Source organism: Hippoglossus hippoglossus, chromosome 15 (assembly GCF_009819705.1).
Source record: "Hippoglossus hippoglossus isolate fHipHip1 chromosome 15, fHipHip1.pri, whole genome shotgun sequence".
Lineage (NCBI taxonomy): Eukaryota > Metazoa > Chordata > Actinopteri > Pleuronectiformes > Pleuronectidae > Hippoglossus > Hippoglossus hippoglossus.
This window is the reverse complement of record NC_047165.1, coordinates 4,122,931-4,143,440: the sequence shown is the minus strand read 5'-3', so window position 1 is coordinate 4,143,440 and position 20,510 is coordinate 4,122,931. Positions and strand designations below refer to the sequence as shown.

The following is a 20,510-nucleotide window of genomic DNA, read 5'->3' as shown; positions in this document are numbered from 1 at the left end:
TTAAGGTCATATCTCCATGCACAATTCACATTTCAAGTTAAAAGATCTCATTAGAGTTCGCATGTGGAGACAAAGCAAACTTGCATCAGTGACCTCAAACTCCATCAGGATCAAACTCGCTCTTTTTAAACAAATGAACCGATGCATAAATATAAACGCCCACATTCATTTAAACCACTGCAGCCGCATTTAAACACTTCACCTTCCTTTTATCTCCACTAACCCTGAGGAGAAGAGTGCTTCACATGCTAGGAACCTCTGACACACGCTGAAGTGGTTTACCTGAATGGACGCAGTAAAAAACAAACAACATTATTAACAGCCGAGCCATCACAGAGTGACCTCACTGATAAATTCAAGTGTGCGGCACGGAGATCTAATTCGGTCTCAAAGTGCATCAGCCAAATAAGCTGCGGACGAATTAACTCATCACATCGGAGCCTGGTTATTCCGGGGTGTAAATCTCTAGTCAGGAAAACAAGTCAAACACGTTAAGATGGAGTGTGGTTGAGTGTGGGAATACATTACTTTGAGTTCCCACTCGTAAATGAAATTGGTTTCCTCGCCAGTCGTAAGCGCATTTGCACTGAGTACATTTCAACCTTCACTTCCCCAAGTTAAGATGCAGGAGCACCAGCGCTTTGCATGTAAATCTCACAAGTTTAAGCACACAGCCTACGCTCACTGGCTCTGTCTGTCTCCTTCTTTCTATAACACACACACACATATATACACACACACACACTTGCTCTCTCCCACACCACACACAAAGCTGCACAGCAAATCCAACTCTGACTTTAACTCTCTAAAGCTTTACAACTTGTATTTCCTGTGAAATACACTGTGGGCAATTCCAAAAGGAGTCACTGGCAGAGACCAGCGAGTTCATGTGTGCACACACTCAGCTTGCACACACACACACACACACACACAGAGGGACTCATTAAATCATTAACACAGCTGCAGCAAAGACACGCAACAACACAAATCAGCGTTTGCCTGCCATGTAGCTATAGGTAGATGTGACTGGTCAACATTTTTTGTGTTTTTCTCTTTCCACTAAACATCTTGTCCCTCAAGCACAAGCAGATAGAAGCTGAGAAGGTGCATACTCACTTTTCCAGATAATACACAGTGTCCTTATTGAAGGTCCTTCCCCATCTCTGAGCAGTGAGGGAAACGTCTCCTATAACCTGGTTTGACATTTGTTGATATACTGTGGTTCTGTTGAAATCTCAGTTGTGAAACCTCACCATTACATAAAAGCCATAAATTACAAACCCGACCTGGGATTTTGACCAACGCAAATCAACAACTGGTACGAGTCTCAACAACTTAAATCTGACACCATAAAAACAAACCTGGATTTGATTTGTATCCCAGAACCACACACACATCGCATGGAGCCAAAGAAAGCTTCTTGTGTTATAACTTTCACGTGTCTGGAGTTCCAATCCGGACCAGAAAACGAATCCAAACAGCAAATACAGCATAATTAAAGTGTTGTGCAGCTAAAGAACAACACTCAGAGCCCTAATGTCCAATATTTATATCATTATCTCCTGCGTTTTCCACCGAGCTCCCTCTGCCTCATGGTGATCTGGCACAGGAGTCCTGCTGTCCTCATGTGTTCCTCTCCATAAGTTTAAAACACTTGCAGAGCGATTTCATGGTTTTATTTTTTGCCTTTTTTTTTAAACTCTCATGAGCTTTTTTTAAGTTCTGCAACCTTCTGTTGTTTTCACAGGGAGGCTGAAACAAAGCGAGACTAACAAACCCAGAGTGTGTGTTTGTAGGTGATACACACAATTCACTGTTGTTTTGACGGAAACCGGATGGAATTTAAATCTGCAACTACCTCGGTTCTTAAAAGTATCTAAACATATTCTAACCCTTTCACAGACTCTGTACCAGAGTAAACACAGTAGGGTCTTCAGACTGTGATATATTACTTGACTAGAAACTCTGGATTTGTCCAATTGTCATACTACATTCTAATTCTATGCAGGTTTGCAGATACACTAAGATTACCAGCCTGCTGTTGGGAATTGGCGGAGGTTTGCTCTCAATGTGCTATTGTATTTCACAGATTTTACAATAAAACAAACACTCCTATGTTAAAATGAAAGAATGTCTAGTGATGTATGGTCCAAACCTAAATTACAAACATTATCTTAATGACCGAAGTCATATCTGAACCTACACAGTTATTCCAGGTACATGACTATTAGCTACAGAAATGAATAGACTTAATGTTCTTCCAAGAAGAGGAGAGGCTTTTTTTAATAATGTGATTTAGGTGAAAGTGAAGACAAGCTCGATTATCTTCTTTACTGCTCATTATATCATTATTTAAAGGCTACGTTTTAGTGAAATAACTTTCATCCCTGCAGGCTTCCTATGAATTGAGGTAATATTTTATTATAATGAGTCAGGTTCGTCTTTGGCAGGTCTTTCACAGCTTTAACAGTGTATTCGGTGCACTATAGATATAATATATATGAGCACTTAAAACTCAAAATTAGTTAAAATGTCAACACTTCTCTGCAGAAGCTCTCACATTTTTGCCACATCCCCACGCTTGTCCTCAGGGGCGTAATGTGCCGCGTCAAACTGCCCGCCGGAGTCTGACGCCAGAGGCTGAGCCCCCGCAGGCTTTCCACTATCACTGCATACTGGGAGCAGTGGGAAGGAAATGCCCCTGCTCATTTTTCAGTTCACAGAAAGGAGCAATGAGTGTGTGTGTGTGTGTGATTTTAAATGGGTATGCTCCACAGGAAAAGCAGCAGATTATTGTGAATCACACATCAGGACACCTGGCTCTCTGCAGGATGCACAACGAGGCCAACTCTGTGCACTCTACACACACACACACTATACACACACACACTATACACGCACACACACACACACACACACACACACACACACACACACACACACACACACACACACACACACACACAGTATGTTAGTGTGTTTGTCTGTGCGCCCCTCTTTCTGGTCCCCCTCACCTCTCCATCTCTCTGGCTGGGCAGCGATAAGTCTGCCGCTCTCAGTCAATGTGAAGCTGTGAATAATGGATGAAGTACAAGTTGTGAGCAACCACAGCAGAGCGCTGGCATGATGGACACAGACAAGGAGAGACACAGCGGGGACAGCAGACATCTGTCTCTAACTCTTCTCTCCCGTCTTGTGTCTCTGTTCGGCTCCGTCTTCATCTCCAACAAATCAGCAGGATAAAACAAGCGTAAAAACCAAACAATTCAGGTTCCTGAAAACTTCATTTCACTCAGCAACTTGTTCTGTCAGACAGCCTGAAGTGATTTGACCCTGGGTCGATCAGATTCACCTTTAACGGTCTTCTTTGACCTTAAAACCACTCACACCATGTCCATCTCACTATGAATAATAGCGACGCCGGCACAACCACGCACACACACATCGCTCACCATCCCCTTAAGGTTGCACGGCCGTGCCAGCTCTGATTCTCATAACACTCCACGATTCTATTTCAAGCTCTCCTGAAATGCTCTCCCTGTCATTGGTGTTCCTTTTAGCGTGCAAGTGTATGAAACACACACACGAGTGAGAACGCAGATGTGCAAACAGTCGGTGTGATGTTTTGTGAGGCGTTTTCCGGCTCAGTGCCAGTAACCTGTGGGGTCGGTATCTCGCTCCCGCCTGGTTAGTCGACTGTTGCTGTTTCCTTCGGGCCTCATGCCACGCTCAATGACCTGTGCTGCTCCGCTCGAACAAATACGACAGGCGGACGAGCGGAAGCAAGTCATGGGTTAATACAAAAATTGTAATGTCATGTTATTGACCCTGCCTTGTTTTATGAACTTGCCTCTGGCATTTTCTGGATTTGTTTAAGTTTCCAACGTCTTGAATTATAAGTATATTTACACATGTGCCATATGTTTTTTATTATTATCAATAAAGCCTGAATCCTAACATCCCTCAGTCTCCTTTAGTCTTGATCTACACTTATTGTGTCTCCTCAGTGGAAACACACATGTCTCCCTCATGAATTATAAACCACATCAACACAGTCCAGGTTTGTGTATTATGACTCTGTTGCGGCGCCGCCTGCTTCACACCAGGAAAATGAATATTCCACAGTAACTGTCACTGTTTGAATGACGGTCACTGTCCTAGAGTGGCTGTAAAACACTCTGAAATATCTAATCTTCCTGTGTGTGTGACGGCTTCACCTTTTTAATCAGGACATCTCTCATTTCTCCCTCCTCCCCGTACTCCACGCTTATTTTATGCAGATTAGTAATATTTGTCTCAGGCAGTGCAGTAATAAAAGTGCCTATTCAAACAGAGCTAAATAATATATTTACCTTACAGCTCCGTTTCTAATTAATCATCAGTGTTTTACATTGAGGCTGCAAGAATGGAGTGAAAGTATGTGAAAGCTCTGGGCGTGGCCCCTCCTAATCTTCTGAGTAAGGAACGCTGATTTGAAATAAGCTCTCTCTCTTTCACACAGTCATGACTCATTTGGTTCAGGAGGAGATTTCCGTCTTCGTCATTTAAATGATAACAGCTCATCCGAAAGGCAAATGTGCTGAGCTGACGAGGCAGCGAGATGATGACATTATGTTCTGGGTGGTAAAGAGAGAATAATCTGGAGCAGGTTTCAGCTCCGCCAGAGGTTGACTTGACCTGTTGTGTTGACTTCAACAGACTTCTTATGTTTTAAGATCAGTAAAAAGGGTTTATTGTGTATGGTTCTAAATAAAAACTGGAGATTAGGGTTGACTGGAGCCGCTCCCAGTAGATATTCTACAAACCATCCACACTCATATTGAAACCTACGGGCGATTTAGGGTCTCAATGAACTTAATGCCCAAGAGCAGAGTAGACAAGTAAAAATAATTAAATGTCTAATCTAAACATTCCAGCAATTCATCCAATATCTGTACCACTTATCCTCTTGAGGGTCGTGGGGTGAGCTGGAGTCAAAATTCAAAAGTTAAAAATGTACAATCTATATTCATGTGAGATACCAGTACTTAAAAATCATACTTGTTACTAGGTTACTATTACAATATTTACCTAGGAAAAACAGAAATCTCTAAAAATGTAAACATATTCAGGTGCAGTATCAGTACTTGGAACACATACTTGTACTTAGTTACGGTATTTCCCATTTCTTATTTAAAGAGCAGACATCATGAAAACGCGTACCCTGTGTATGCACTATCAAATACTTCATGTTATTTGTAGCTTCTCTGAAAAATACAACCATGTTTTGTTCCTCTGCCTTTTTCCACTTCGACTCTCGGCTGCTGTCTCCAACTGTCAGCTGCCTGGAAACCGCAGAACTCAACCACCTCATATGAAACGCTTCCTCAAAGAAAAAAACACTGCTTCCCATCCTTTCACTGAAGAGCTGCACAGTTCTCGGCTTAAGAAAACATTTCGACCTGCCTGGGAAACAAAAAGCTCAGAGCGAAGCCGCTTCTCCGGCGGGCATCTTCTTTTTCAACTGACATGAAGCCGTTCTCCACATCGCAGATATTGTGGAAAGGAAAGATATAATTTCCTGGTGGTGCAGTTTAACACTTCTCTCAAGGGGTTGCACCATTAAACCATCTTTTCTGAATTGTGTGTCAGGGCGTCCTAACTGAGATAAGGGACACTATTGAGCGATGATCCAAACCAGTGGTTCAAATTTATGATATTAAAAAAGTCTGACTTGTATGAAACATCCTGTTGGATCATAATCGTTGATTATCATTGATGTACGCAGCTGGCTTTAGTCATGAACCCTGTTTTCTGAGTTAGGTAACACAAACATGAAGGCTCTGGAAAAAACATAAACTATTCATGATGTGCCGTTTGTAAATGGAGGGTGATTTCAAAACAGTTTGGAAGACAGGCAGCTGCAGTTATTAGTTTTTCTTTGTCTTTAAATCAAGTGGCAGTAGGCTGTGACGTCACCCACTGGTTTGTGAGCTGCCAGTATGAAGCCTCAAATTTGGCATTTTGTCACAGCAACATATTGAGCTTTACATAAATAGTTTTATGACAGAATTGGTGCAGAGTTTAAGGGACAGTTCAGTCAGGTATGAGCTCTGCTGAGCGACGTTCTTGCCAAATGTTAAAACCGTAACACTTTTTAATCCTTATTTTCATTCGAGCGTTTCCTTCCCAGATTGAAAATCTGCATTTAACAGGTGGATGGAAACGCTCCTAATGAAATCAAGAGGGACGCCGTGTGCTCCCCCACAGGTTTGATTCAGAACCCACAATTCGGTATGATTCAACCTCACAATCCTATTGATGTAATCCCCCCTTCAGCACCACTCGCAGCGGAAAACCTGCGTGTGTGTGTTTGCTGGTGAATGTGCATTTCTCAGTTTGCTTCTCTAGCCAGTTGTGCCTGCAAACACATTGCACCCACACATATGTGATGGTGTTTTTATACAAGCGTTAGTTATTGAGAGAAGCTCATGATCTTTCAACACGACACATGCCTGGGTCTGTGTGCACTCGGGGGGGGAATGTGTTTGTGTAACAAAATGTAAATTACGAAATTAACTGCAAAATAACGATCTGATTTATTGACAAAGACTTTTCAGCAGGTTTCGATGCCAAATGAAATATTTCCTTTGCACCATCACAGCCTGCAATGAGCTGTTTTTGGCCATAAAACTCGCAGACACGGACATTGACTGCCCTCTAAAATGGAAATTCAAGACAAAATGGCACAGTAGGGATATCAAAATATGACATATCCTCTACTTTTTCCACTCTCTCAACCCCCCCCCCCCCACACACACTTCTCTCCGTCTCTCACCGCACTCCATCCCTCCGTCTCTTCTCCAGGGTTTATTCACCGGTGAGCACATCTGCTGTAGGAACTCTGAAGGACATGTCAACCCTCTATGACAAAGCGGAGTAAGCAGACAAAGACTGACACCTCTCTCAGATTGTCCCAGTGGACTCAAAATCTATAACCCCGTCTTAATCTGATCCCAAGGAGGGGAAAATAGGAGTGACCAGTTCAATAGATCTCAACAAAGCGAGTCTCATATCTCAACCACAAACATATTTGGAGTAGATGCAATGGATTCACTTGTTATTGCTTCTTCATTTTAAATTCTGTCACATATACTGTAATCGTTTTGTTTCGTTTTGGTTCAGACGTGGTCCGCTCCATCAGTGGAGATGAATCTTAACCAGCTCCAGGAAAACAAACCACAAATGATGGTTTATGGGAATGAGAGGAGGAAACCCATATTTCTATTCCAGCTATCTTTGCATCATTAATTGGTCAGAGAGCAAGAGATTAGGGAAAAGAGCACAGACACAGTACGGTTGTGTTTCCGCTCAGAAACACAGCGGCACCTACAAATCTGATGACGTACATCAGCATATAGATGACAGCTATACGATCACATTTGCACAGAGTGAACAACTGCATAAAAGTAAAAGGGCCTGTTCGTTCGTTGCTACCCTGAAACTTAAAGAAAATCAACTGCGGGTGACTTTCAATTCTGAAGAAACCTACAGAAATGGAACGTGTTCTGTTCTGACCATAGATTGTAAATAAAGATGGACGACAGGTCTCTCCTTCCTTCCACTATCCAGCCGAAATATCCCAGATACCAACACAGCAATCGTACACAGATGACATCATTTTGGAGCCAGAGTCCGAGGTTCCACGCTGTCGACCAATTACTTTTTGCCAATTACCAATTATCAGACAAAATGCTGATAAGAAATACCTAAAATTTGTTTTAAGTATAGCCTACTTACATTTTTTTGTTTGGTCCATGTTCCATTCATTTACATGGAGGAGGCAGGGTTTATGACCTATACTGCAGCCAGCCACCAGGGGGTAATTAAGACGCCTTCACTTTTGGGTACACATCACATCGTCCATCTTTATTCACATTGTGTGGTTCTGAGTCGAACTTTATCTTAAGAAAACAATCATGCAAGATGAAACACACACAGACAAACACAGCTCTATGTCGTTACCCAGTATGGCCCAATTGGGATGAGCTCTCCTGTTTCTACTGGGGTCCTGAAGGTCCGTGGAGGAGGGGCTCCCGCGGCCCAGAACGGGCTGTCTGCCCTGGGCGCCCCCCCTGCCTGGAGCCGAGGTTGCGGAGCTGCTCCAAGGTTCCCCACCCTCTGCAAGAGATGCGCTTCATTCAGGACCACCAACCAACAGCCATCAGGGGTCATCAGGGTGCACAGAGGTCACAGGGAGGTCAAGACTCCAAATGGTACTCAGGTCAAAAGGGGAAAGGTCAAGGAACCGGAAAAGACAGCATTCACATCATTCAGCTAACGGGCAAAAGTCACATTCCGGGTGTTTTCCAGGTAAGGCAGAGGTAAAGGCACAGGAGGTACACAGGAGCAAGGTTTCTAATGATGGCTGAAGAATTGTAAGATGAGCCAAGTATGCTAAGAGAAGAGGGAAAGAGGAATCGTTGTGTGTAACATCGCTGAGGGAGCATAGTTCTTATCTGCAGCAGACATTGTCAGTAAAAGCCCAATGCTCTTTTAGTGTCAATGTCAATCAAGAAAGCACCAACTGGTCCAAATCATGCGCTAAACCAGCTGACAGGTTCTGCACAAGCTCCACAACCTTCCCATTGTTCTTATAAACTCTTATATAACACTTGGGCTAGAGCTGCCTCTGCTTTAAGTGAAAATAAAAACCACTGTTGCAACAAAAGAACAATTTGTGCTGCATTTTCATAGATTACTCTTCGACCAACGGAACATCTAGCGTGGTGAAAGATCACGATAGAGCCCACTTGTGTGTGAAGAGAGTGTGTACACACACAACCAAAATCGATCAAACGCTGTGCGAGACTCTCATGAAACGAGCCCAGAATAGAAGCATCTGAAGCTGCCTGGCAAATTGGGGGCACGCAGTTATAGATTTTTAGTTAGGAGGACAGTTGTTGATGAAACAAATGCAAATTTATGTATCAATGCCCTCATTTAACATCTCTGAGAGCAAGACTGGCATGGCACAAGAACTCAGCTGGATACTGTTTGTGTGTTTTCGGGTGCCAGCGGGCGCATGCATTCTTGCACATGTGCGTGTGTGTGTGTGTGTGTGTGTGTGTGTGTGTGTGTGTGTGTGTGTGTGTGTGTGTGTGTGTGTGTGTGTGTGTGTGTGTGTGTGTGTGTGTGTGTGTGTGTCAGCGCTCTTGGCTTTTGTGTGTGTGCCTGTTTAAAGCTGTGTTTGCTTTTCAGGGATGCTGCTGTTCTGTGATCAAAAGGAAAGCACAAAGGGAGAAGAAAGAGAGAACAGGGGTAAAGCTATTATTCTCCAAAGAGAGGCGTTCGTTAGTTAGAGACGTGGCTTTAATCAGACGCACTGTGGCTGTTGACAAACACGGTCACGGGGGACACAGTGTAAATTCATATCGACCAGTGGGGACCTTCAAAAAGAGCTAAGCCAGAGAACCAAATTTATCCTGCTGTTCTACAAGAAAGCAAAAAAAGTTGTTTGAAAATCGCAATGAACTAGAAAAGTGATTTCTAAATAACCATGTGAAGCCACATCACTGAAATGCTTTGCATGATGATCACCATCCAAATCATTTTCACAAGCATCAGCAACCGTCTTCAATGGAAACTGGAATGTGCTACTGACACATGTAACATCACCACATATTCAACAATTTGGATGGAAGTCGTTTGCACCAGCGAACAGAATAAACTTGGACCCATTGAAGCAAGTATATAAAACAGCATCACGATAACACATTTATTTATTTATTTATTTCATGTGTGCAACAGTCATGAAAGTGTGGAGTTCGCTTTTTATGGCTTCGGGAAATCAAGACTGCAACTAAACTAAAGCGGTGCTTTGCAATACGACAGGAACAACCAGATGTGGTGACAAAAATAAAAACTGCACTCCATTACTTTAACAACCGTGGCATCACATGGCTGCACAGATTTTGAACCAAATGCATAAATTTGATCTACTAGTCAATCTGCATTTCAAAATTCGTCTGTGGTCTACAAAGAATACAACGCTAACATCGTCTCTGTTGGTGTCTGACAGTAAAAAGCTCATGGAATTAAGACATTTCAGCTATTTGCAGCAGCGGAAGAAGCATATCTCTGCTAATCCACCTCTATAAAAGAATGAAACTGTATAGCTCAAGGTATGAAATTCTATTAAGACACAACAGCACCACGGAAAGCCCTGACGTTTGGAGCCTATAGACGAGTTAATCCTGCGAGTTAACTGAGTGCAGCTGAGGGCTTAGAGCAGCAGCTTAACACAAGGCCGTGACTTGGACACACCTGCCACTGGTCAGCCTGCACGGCCAGCTGAGCGAAACACACGACTGCGCTGCGATTATAACACATCGTAGAATCTACACTCTTCCGGGGAGATTGTTGTTTGCACGTTCCTGTTTAATTTGATGTAAAATAAAAACCACAATAGTAAGAGGATTAGTTGTTTTGGCAGCAGAAATTATAGGTTTCTGTCTTCCGCCTCATCAAGGTAAATGCTTGTGATGATGTAATCACGTTACGTGCGATACTAAGTATTCTGATCTGTTAATGTGGCACCAGAGAGCAGCGGCAGAGATAAAGTGGGCATATCTCAAAAACTAAAAAATGCATTAACAACCGTTATCTGTATAAACATGCTTTAGTCTTATTTACAAATAACCACAGTTTCACATATGAAGTCGTTAATTTGCGACGACTACTCTTCCAGCACGGAACATCTCCACTGTTTTACCATGTTAATGCCCATTTAATATGTTTTCACTCCATACAATATTTTGGTCACAATTAATAATTTGAATCAAATGTTTTACTTGATTAGAAGAGTTATTGTCTTTGTTCTAACTGTATGTATTTCTACAATCAATCCTTCCCTGTGTAGGTGCCTGCAACTGTGTATGTAAAAAGTTAATTGTCCACATTTGCATGCCGTAGAAAGCAGTGGCAGGAGGCAGACCTGGCACATGCTCCCTCCCGCTGATTTGAGCTGTCAACTGTATTTATTAACTATGATGAATCACCACCCCCCACACTTCACATCCAATCACAAACCCCTCAGAGGGACTCAAATGTGGTCACCTTTAACTAAATGATTTGCTCGGCCCATGGCGTGCCAGCCTGCGATTACGACTGGCAACCTGATGATATGGCTGCTGTTAGAATTATTCTGTCATGGTCCCACAGCTGGATGAGTCAATTTGAAACAGTGGGGTGAATTAGGAGGCCAGCTGACATGTTGCTGCACGCGGAAGGAGGATTTTTTTAAATGCTTGGTTTGGACAAGGCAAAATAAAAGTGTTATACAGTCTGTGAAACATAAAGTATATGTTCTTACAACCTAAAGGACCTTAAGTCCGATCTAAGTTTAGTCCCTGCTGCATAATAGTACACTTTGCAATGCAAGCTGACAGCAACCACTGAATTAGAAACACAAGGCATTCAGCCTTTTCTCCCAAACCACCAACAACTTCATTCCATCTATATTTAACTCAAATATCCCCATAAATCTCTTAGAATCTCTGGATATAGTTCCCATAACAAAATCAACTGTACCGAGATGAGACAAGGTCAATGAAAACACAAATCCCCAACAGGCCGCGTCCTTCTCTGAGAACAAAGCAGCCGGGCTCAGTCTGGAACCGAACACCTCAAACCTTGGTGAAGGGTAAAATCTTTTGATCCTGGCCTGAGCGGAAGAGCTTCGGCAGAAAACGAGGAGGGAACAGGGGAAAAAGAAGGAAATCAATAGATTCTTGTAGACACAGCCTCAAGTTTCCAATCTAACACGGCACCGTATTGATTAGGCTTCATATGAGACAAGGCACCGGGACACTAATTTCAGCAGTGGACTTGGGAGTCTTTAAGAAAACAAACTCCTGTGCCGGAGATGGGACGGCGAGGTCTAGTGGAGCGTTACAAACACGGAACAATGAGGCCTCGGACAAAGGATGGATGCATAGACACAGAATTAGAATGTGTATCAGAAACATGATGACTAGAGGAGCTTAAAGAGTAAAAATCTGGGTTTCTGTTAAAGTTAAACCTTTTTAAGACCTTAACTGAAAATCAAGACCCATGTCAAGAAACGCCACATATGAAGAAATAGCTGAGCACCAGAATTACTTAAACCTCCTCATAATTAAAGACAAGGTGAAGGAGCTAAGTATAGAGAATAACCTTGGAAATACCAGCTTCACTCTCAAACTAGCCACAGTGGGCAGAAGCAGAAGTTACTGAGATCAACTCTGACCGGGACGTTTGGAGACGTAGATGTAATGTTTATATCAAGGGTTTTCCTCAGACCTGAATCACATCAGCTTTACTTCAGCGTGGTAACATGATTGCTGGTACCACGTGATGTTAAGCTTCACCATTGGTAGCATTCTACGGGACCATTATCTCATATTAAAAAAACGTGTTTGTTGCACTGGAGGAATAATCCCCGAAGTCGTCACAGCCAACTTCCTGTAGTTAGGGAATGTCTGTGCCAAGGATTTGTGGCAGTCGTCGTCGAGAGATTCCTTTCTGCCAAATGTGTTGTCACCAACAGATGGACCAACTGACAGACTACACACTGCGATCCCTACACCTCGTCTGTGCAGGAGACGCAGTCTGTGGAGGGGACGCAGTCTGAGCAGCTGCTTCGGTGTGTCCACACACGATGAGTTCAGGCACAGTGTAAAGTGTAGGCCATCTGTGTGTTGGAAGGACTGACAACTCAAGGCGCAAGATGTGAGAAAACAGACTTGTATCATGAAAATAGGATTTGGGTCATGTTTACATACATGTACCATACATATAGAGTAAATGTGAGCCATAGACAGCTGATCAAGACATGACAATCGCAGCTTCATAGTTTTCTGTGTAGACACAACGAACATTGCCAAACCTTGGTGGCACATGTCCAAAGGTTTCATGTTCTTCAACCGTGGTATACTTTGCCAGGAGGGTTCTCCGAGCATGTGTGTTGAATGGGAAAGTCAAAGTATTGTGATTGTTCTCAAACTAAGTTAATTCTGAAGTATGTTGTGTTGTTGCTGAAGGGAAGAAAAACAAGTAAGTAATGAATATGCAAGTCACCAAGTGTAGGCAAGAGGAAAGTACCCTTGATAAAACTGTCTGGAAAAGTCTTTCAAATTCAAAATGAAAGATGCTGCGAGTTGGAATAGACGTCGAGCAGAAGCTCTTGTGTCTGATCGGCTAGCGGAAAGAGAAAACCATCTCTGTAAATGATGCAGCTTGAATGATATTAGCTTCAGGCAACTGAGTCATTTAACTTATGAAGATGAAGGAGCCGTTTTCAGGGAAATGATGCTAAAGGGTTTCTAAGTACGCCGGTGAGGTCAGAAGTGCATGAGTGCGATGCCAAAACCAAACCAGGAAACTCACGACCTCATCAGCTGCTCTGCACGTTCCCAGAAGAACACAAAACTCATTTCAACCGTGACTCCACTTTTTTCTGTATTTAATAAATCTATTCACAGAATTCTGTGTGGGGGGGGTCTGCTGACTCATGCCATAGTGCATGTACACAGACAAACATAAAATAACATAATCTAGTAGACTGGCACCAAAGATCGGCCCAATATTCACAGATATCTGATAATAACTTCTTTAATAACTTTATTTAGCAAGGTTATGAGTCAGAATCGACCAATATCACAATGGAATCGATGCATTTCTACCAGTGTTAAGAGAGAACCAATGAACACGTGGTAAATATGGCAAGAAAACAGGAAAATAGTGTGGTTCGTCGTTAGAAGGAATTTGTTTCTGATGCATCACTCTGTTAAAGGCTTAAAAAACTGTATCAGAGATATTTTGGCTTCATTTTTGTTTAGTGTAAGGAAGTGGAGGCACGTCGTCCCTGAGTCACTGAGTCACTGAGAAACACCCACTCATTCAAAAACTCCATCTATAAGGTAAACACTAAATCTGCTTGGTGGCAAACAGCGTGGGATGGTTTATATCCAGAGCAACTCCCAGCAACAAATACATTTGAGTGAATAAGTGTGAGGCACAGAGGAGAGGGAGCGAGTGTGCTCAGTCAACCGACTCTGGATGAATAAAGTCAGAAAAATAAAGTTAAGAAAACAGCCAGGCAACTCTTTCTCTCGCTCTCTCCATAAGATACAGCTCGGATAAATGATGGTTCTACCTCTGTAACTCCTCTGCAGTCCCTCACTGACTCTATCTCTCACACACACACACAGTTGCACGCAAACGCACAAACACAAGAAGGGAAAGCGATAGCGGCAGACACTCTTATCTCTAAACAGTGGCAGCTCGTAATGAGAATGACTTCGTCTGCAGCCAGTGGTTGAGAGGTGCTGACAACCTCTCAGCCCTGCATGTCAGCACAGGGAGATTTGAAACACTGCTTTTGGCTTTGACAGCCAGGCCAGGCACTTACAGATGTTTTCACACTCACAACACACACGTTTACATGCACTCACTGCAGCAACTGTGCTTCAAGGTTGGGAGAGAGGACGAGATGTGTCTGAAGGCTTGACACATGGAGAAGACACAATATTGAGCTTTGGCGTGTTGGGGCTTATGAGTGGTGAGTGGGTGATATACAGATACCAGCCAACTGGGAGGAGGACAGAGATTAAGGAGAGAGTTTCAGCCAAACAGACATCGATACACTATGAGGAGAAAAACTCATTGCAAGCCAGAGGACACGGTTTCTTAAAAATAAACATTTATTAAGTTTAAACTGGCTCAGGCTGGAAATAAATAGCGGCAACACCCTGCATAAACTCTGTCTCAATTTAGTGGAATTTAACTTTCACTTCCTTATGCCCTTCACTTGCAAGAACAAAGAAAAACAAAGCATAACGGGTTTGGAAACATTTTAAAATTCCATATGCTGTTTACCATAAAGTTTGAAAGTGTAGTTTAAGATAAGTGCTGCCAACCTCAACACTACATTATCACGACTGTTTACTACTTTAAAAGGTCAGACCGCAGGCCAGTGTATAAACTTAATACGTATTTATTTAAAGGTCGCACCTTCCTGGAAACTGTGATGTTCTCATCCATTTTCACCCACTACCACCCCATCATTTCACCACAGCTGCTGTATTTACATTGAGACATTTCTGGCTGCGGCCCAGCCTGTCGATTATGGTCCGTGTCACTTTTGTCCCTCCTTACATTTCTCTCCTATCTAATCACACTTGTGCTAAATGATAGTTGGCTCACACTGTCTTATCTGCAAACAGGACAATCATGCACCGTAATCTTTGTGGCCATATGCCAAAAAACCTTCATGTCACCCATTCCTCAGATGTAGAAATGTCAAGAATAACTGAGTTTTGCTTTGTGCACGCCAGAGGAATAACAAATGAGAGGCCGAGATGATCAGGAGAGCATCAAAAGTATCAAAATAACAAGACGATGCAGAAGGACAAGGACAAGAGGGAAGAGGACTAGAAAAAGGATTGGAGGGAAATGTTTTGATAGGAGGCAAAAGGTACCTTGAAGAGAGAATAGAATATGAAACAACCCAGGATGTGCATTCATCCATTTCCACAGCTTTGATTTTCCAGCGGCCGGGGACAAATGGTGTGGCAGTAATTCTAAGTCGGCTTGAATCTCAGAATAATGCTCCCCGTTTCTGTATTGCTCCCTCCTGCATGGATCACTGACTCATAAACATGGGCAGAAAGGCAGCCATTTCATCTAAACTCCACTCGCTCCTTCCTCTGAGCTTATATGAAATCATGTGGTGCGATACAAAATGATAGTTTTTTTCTGCTTTCTGATTCACAAAGATAACATCTTACAAAGCTCACATCTCTCCAAGTTCACAGGAGGGTTGAATCCAAATGTACCAATGTAAATGCAGTGAATGTGAAAAAATGCAGCACAAGCACAAAGAGGAGTCATTTGTTTGGCTAAGAATTAGGGGAAGTAATCAACAGCTTAAATTAGAGATGGAAAAGGAATTAAGAACAGAAAACACAGGTGTACATGCTTCTACGTATCCTCACACATGGAGAGTCTTTATCACTGCCACCACAGCTGAAAGTAGTTGTTTCCTGTGAGTAGTTCACGTTCACAGGTTCCACATTTGAAGCTGTCATCACTTCATCGCAAGAACTAATCACAACTTTAAAAAGAGGAAAATAGAGTCTGTTTTTAAACCATTAACGATGCTCAGCTGTGAAAACATGACAGCTACGACCGAAGGAGCAAGTTTCTCCTGGTTGTGTGGGTGAGGTGTTTACATGGAGAGTAGAAGAGGCTCCTATGTGTCATCGACTTAATCAGCACATCAACCATAGACAACACCTCTCTGCAGTATCGAGGTTGTACCGATTCATTTGCTCAATCACAAGTCAGTCTCAGACGTTAATCACAACGTCCACTCGATTTTTATAGCATCAAATAACTAATAAAAACTAGAGATGTTCCAATACCACTTTTCCTTCCCGATAGCTGGACCCTGCGAATCAGCGAATTCTGGCAAAAGACAATTGCTGTTGTATCTGGCTGAAATTACCAGAGTTTAAAAAACATGGTATCGATGCCGGATGCCACTCAGTCTATAAAAGTCTATAAAAAAATCTCAAACTCTTTGTGCGTGTTGTAATGCAACTATTTGTCAATATTTTCATATTCAAATATTCAAATAACAAATTGTTGTTACAGTAAGTAGTACTTTTATTTGTTTTTGTCTCTAAAGGCACCAGTAAGGAGTTAACCACTGCAGACTGCTGCTCTGCTGCAACAGTAGTTGCTCATTTTTTAGTGCAGAGGAGCGAGATGCTCACGGTGACTCACTGGACTCTGCCCCAGAGGTAAAAGCACTCTGCCCCGGGCAAAGATCTGAAAATAATTAGCTAAATTAAACCAGTGGAGCTGCTGCATGTTGTGTGCACATATTAGCCAGAAAGTTATATTTAATTTTTCTTAATAAAAATGTAGTAACATTCCTTAAGACATGTGTATTGTGCATTTCCAGAGATTTAGAGTGACTCATAATGAAGATGACATGGAGAGGAATAAGAAATGCTGTGGTGGTAAATGTGACCATGTGGGAGATACAGTAAAACTTTGGGGATTACTCTCAATGGTATATGAATCATTTGCTCAAGCCTACGTACGTATGACAGCAGGAAGCTGACTGCATTATTAACAAGGTATTTTTTGAATGTTACAGAACCTTTAAGTATCATTTAATGATTTTCTGTATGTATTGATAATGCATAGGTCCACTTCACATTTTAACATACAGGAAAACACCCAGGATGTCCCTATAATAAAATCAGACTGACACATATGGGCCTGTCATTGGGAACAGGTGTCCAGGACACTGCAGTGCAGTGTGTGCGTGTGAGCGTCTGTGCATCTGTGGACTGTATGTATGAGTGTCACTAGAGATTAGTGGCTTCGGTCAGAGACACGGGGTCGACTATGGAATTACAGGATCGCAGAGTGCGGGTATTGTTCCTATAGCCTGGATCACTGTGTCGTACAGCCTCACTTAAACAAGCATCACAGATGTTCACAGAGCCTCCTGAAATAAAAAGGGGGCTTGACCAGACGCTGCAGACGTGATCTAAAAAGAACCTCAGACTATCCCGCAAGGATTAAACTGTCATCAACAAATTTGAGCTAAGTCTTGTTATCTCATATTTTATCTTTCATCAAAGTTTAAAAATAAATCTGTAGGTTATATAAGAGTTATGTAACAATATGTATATATACAGACGACAATGAGAACAATCAAACTGCATTGAACTCCATTATCACTCCTACTATAAAGTTCTGTGTTAAACGAGACCTAAATTACCATAGTTTGAAAAGCAGAATCCCCAGAGAGTACTTTACATATTGGCCCCCTTTTAAAATGATGTATGTTTTGTGCCTTTTTTGTATAAATTGCTAATTCAAAATTGTATTAATAATAAAAAACACATCAGAGGAGGCAGAGGGATCTCATGCTTTCTGTTGCTGCTTCACCGCGCTATTCACTGATTAACCCTCGAACATCTCCTCCATACCCTGCTCCTGCTGTATCATCCTCCACACCCAAGCTGATCTGATGTAAGAGAGATGCAAAGTTGTCAATCAAAATTCAGCAGTATGTGGACCTGCTGCAGGAGTCTGACTCACAGGATGCAGACTAAGGGTATTTGCCTGCCATTGGGCGCCTGGGCTTCTTTTCCGCTTCCTGTCACCGTTAATAAAATAACCTTTGCTAAGGGAAACAACAAGAACATTCTCTGAGCTAACGCAACAATTTGGAAAGTGCAATCAAACAATCAACATATGTATTTTACTGTTCTTTTACTGAATTATCCCTTTCAATGACTACTTGTCTTCCCCATGTGCAAACGTCCTCCTCTCTTACCTAAAATATTTAAACTCAGTCTGAAAAGGAAATATAACTCATCTCAAATCTTCTGAAGATTATTTTGAAAGTGAGTCACATTTTCAGGATGTCAAAAGGCAAAAAGGTTGTGAATCACTGAATTTATCAATATAAAATGAACCATGTAAAAACTTGATTAGTCATTTGAATCTTTTAGACAACTGATATCTGATTCCAACTTCTTAAATGTGCATATAACCTATTTCTTACTTTAATGAAAAAAACTATTTCTGGGTTTTGGACAGCTGGTTTAAACCAGAACAATTTGAAGACTTTACTCTGAGATATAAGCACGCAAAACATAATCTACAGATTAAGTAAAAATCTGAAGAATCAAAAGTTGACACCTCACTCTCTGTAACTGTACTTTACTGACTACTTATCGCTGGTGCTTACAAAGAGATGTATTGTATGTACATCAGGCCATCAATCAACATAAGTATGCGTTTGGACATCGAATGAGGAGTGGCTGTAAGAATGACACTATAAATCTGTCTGTCCCCACACTTATGGGCCTGAGAGTGTCCTTCCTGAGACAAGTTGAAAATTAAGGAGCAGACATGAAAACTGTAAAATGTAATGTGCTATTTTTTTTAATCTTTCGAATAAGAGGAGCAGGAGGGGAAAATAGGCTTTACCAAAGAAGCTGGCATCTCAAACTGTTTCTTTAGAATGAAATTGGTCGTTAAGTCGATACCCAGTTCAAGATTTGGTTTATTTGTGTATCTTACCACACACATTGTGGGAGAAGCATTGGTTTAGGGCAAATCAGCCTGTTGTGAGACAGAACATGACGGAGGTAACAGAAGGAAAAGGCGCCTCTCTATCAAAAAGGGTCAAAATATCAGCCTTGTTCTTTGAGGATGTGGAGGCAGAATGTGTCTGTTTGATTTGACACGACTCTCATCACCTGCAGTGTAACAGCGACAATCTAAGCAGCGACACATTCACAGGGCAGGCGCTCAAATACCCACAACAGTCTCAACCACAGGACCACAGAGTACCTGCGTGGCTGTGAAGAAGGGAATAACATCGCCATCTAGAGGCACGACACAGCATCTCCCACCTCAAGCACAGCTCTGAACAGAAGAATGACTGTCATGCTCTCCCACATTACTCACAGAGCTGCTCACTCACTCACTCACTCACTCACTCTTTTCAACAAGTGGATTCAAGCAGCCACAGGAGGAAGCTGTTCGGAACAACAGCCCAAAAACACCAGAAACAACAGAGAGCCGCTGCTTCTTCATCATCTGCTCGATGAGACTTAGAACTATAGCTCCCCATGCAAGGTCGGGTCCAGCCAGCATGCAGTATTTCTGGGGCGAGTACGAGGGGAGAGAAAGACAGGTAGCGGAGAGGATGAGGGAAGATAAATACTTGACACAGGGATAACCTTCGGTGAGAGCATGCACAGCTTGGAGCTTTAACCGCCTCTCAAGTGAGACAGGCAGCCAATGAAACAATGAGAAACACAAATAGAAAGAAATGGAGTGAAAGCCTCCACAGAAGAGGATTTTGTTTTTATCCTTACCTATGATGGGAGCCAGGCGGAAAATGTCAGAGAGACGACTGTTCACAGGCTCGTACGGAGAATCCTCCAGGAAATCATTGCCTGTGAGAAAGATAGACAATCGTTATCAATAGATATCTGTAAGACAGACAGGCATACAGACAGATACTGTACGTAGAAATAGATAGATAGATAGATAGATAGATAGATAGATAGATAGATAGATAGATAGATAGATAGATAGATAGATAGATAGATAGACAGACAGATAGATAGATAGACCCTCTCCTCAAAGACAGACAGATTAACCTTCTCCTGTTTGTTTATCATTTTTCACCCCTCACATTGGCCTGCATGTGACATGGGTTATTTGGGCCAGTCGATATCCACGCTGGCACACAGCCACACGCTTGATTAGGCAGGTTGGTCAGCTGCGTTGCGCAACTGGGAGTCGCCTCGCTGGCAACGGGCTGGATGCAGTTTAGGGACTAAAAGGCCTCCCCCCCTCCCGCCATGATCAACACTTTAAGATGGCAGTGCCAGCGCTGAGGAGCTTCACGCTCCATTACTTTCAAGGGACGTGATTTAAGAGGT

The 20,510-nt window shown here is 42.4% G+C and overlaps 1 protein-coding gene across 4 annotated transcripts in view; it reads right to left on the bottom strand.

The window, feature by feature from the left end:
- gfra1a (gdnf family receptor alpha 1a) overlaps positions 1–20,510 on the bottom strand; it is a 75,043-nt gene that overhangs the window by 52,690 nt on the left and 1,843 nt on the right. For all 4 annotated transcript variants that reach the window (XM_034608934.1, XM_034608935.1, XM_034608936.1 and 1 more), the window contains exon 3: positions 19,938–20,018. In XM_034608934.1, the coding sequence (XP_034464825.1) occupies positions 19,938–20,018 (81 nt within the window). The remainder of the gene's footprint in view (positions 1–19,937; positions 20,019–20,510) is intronic.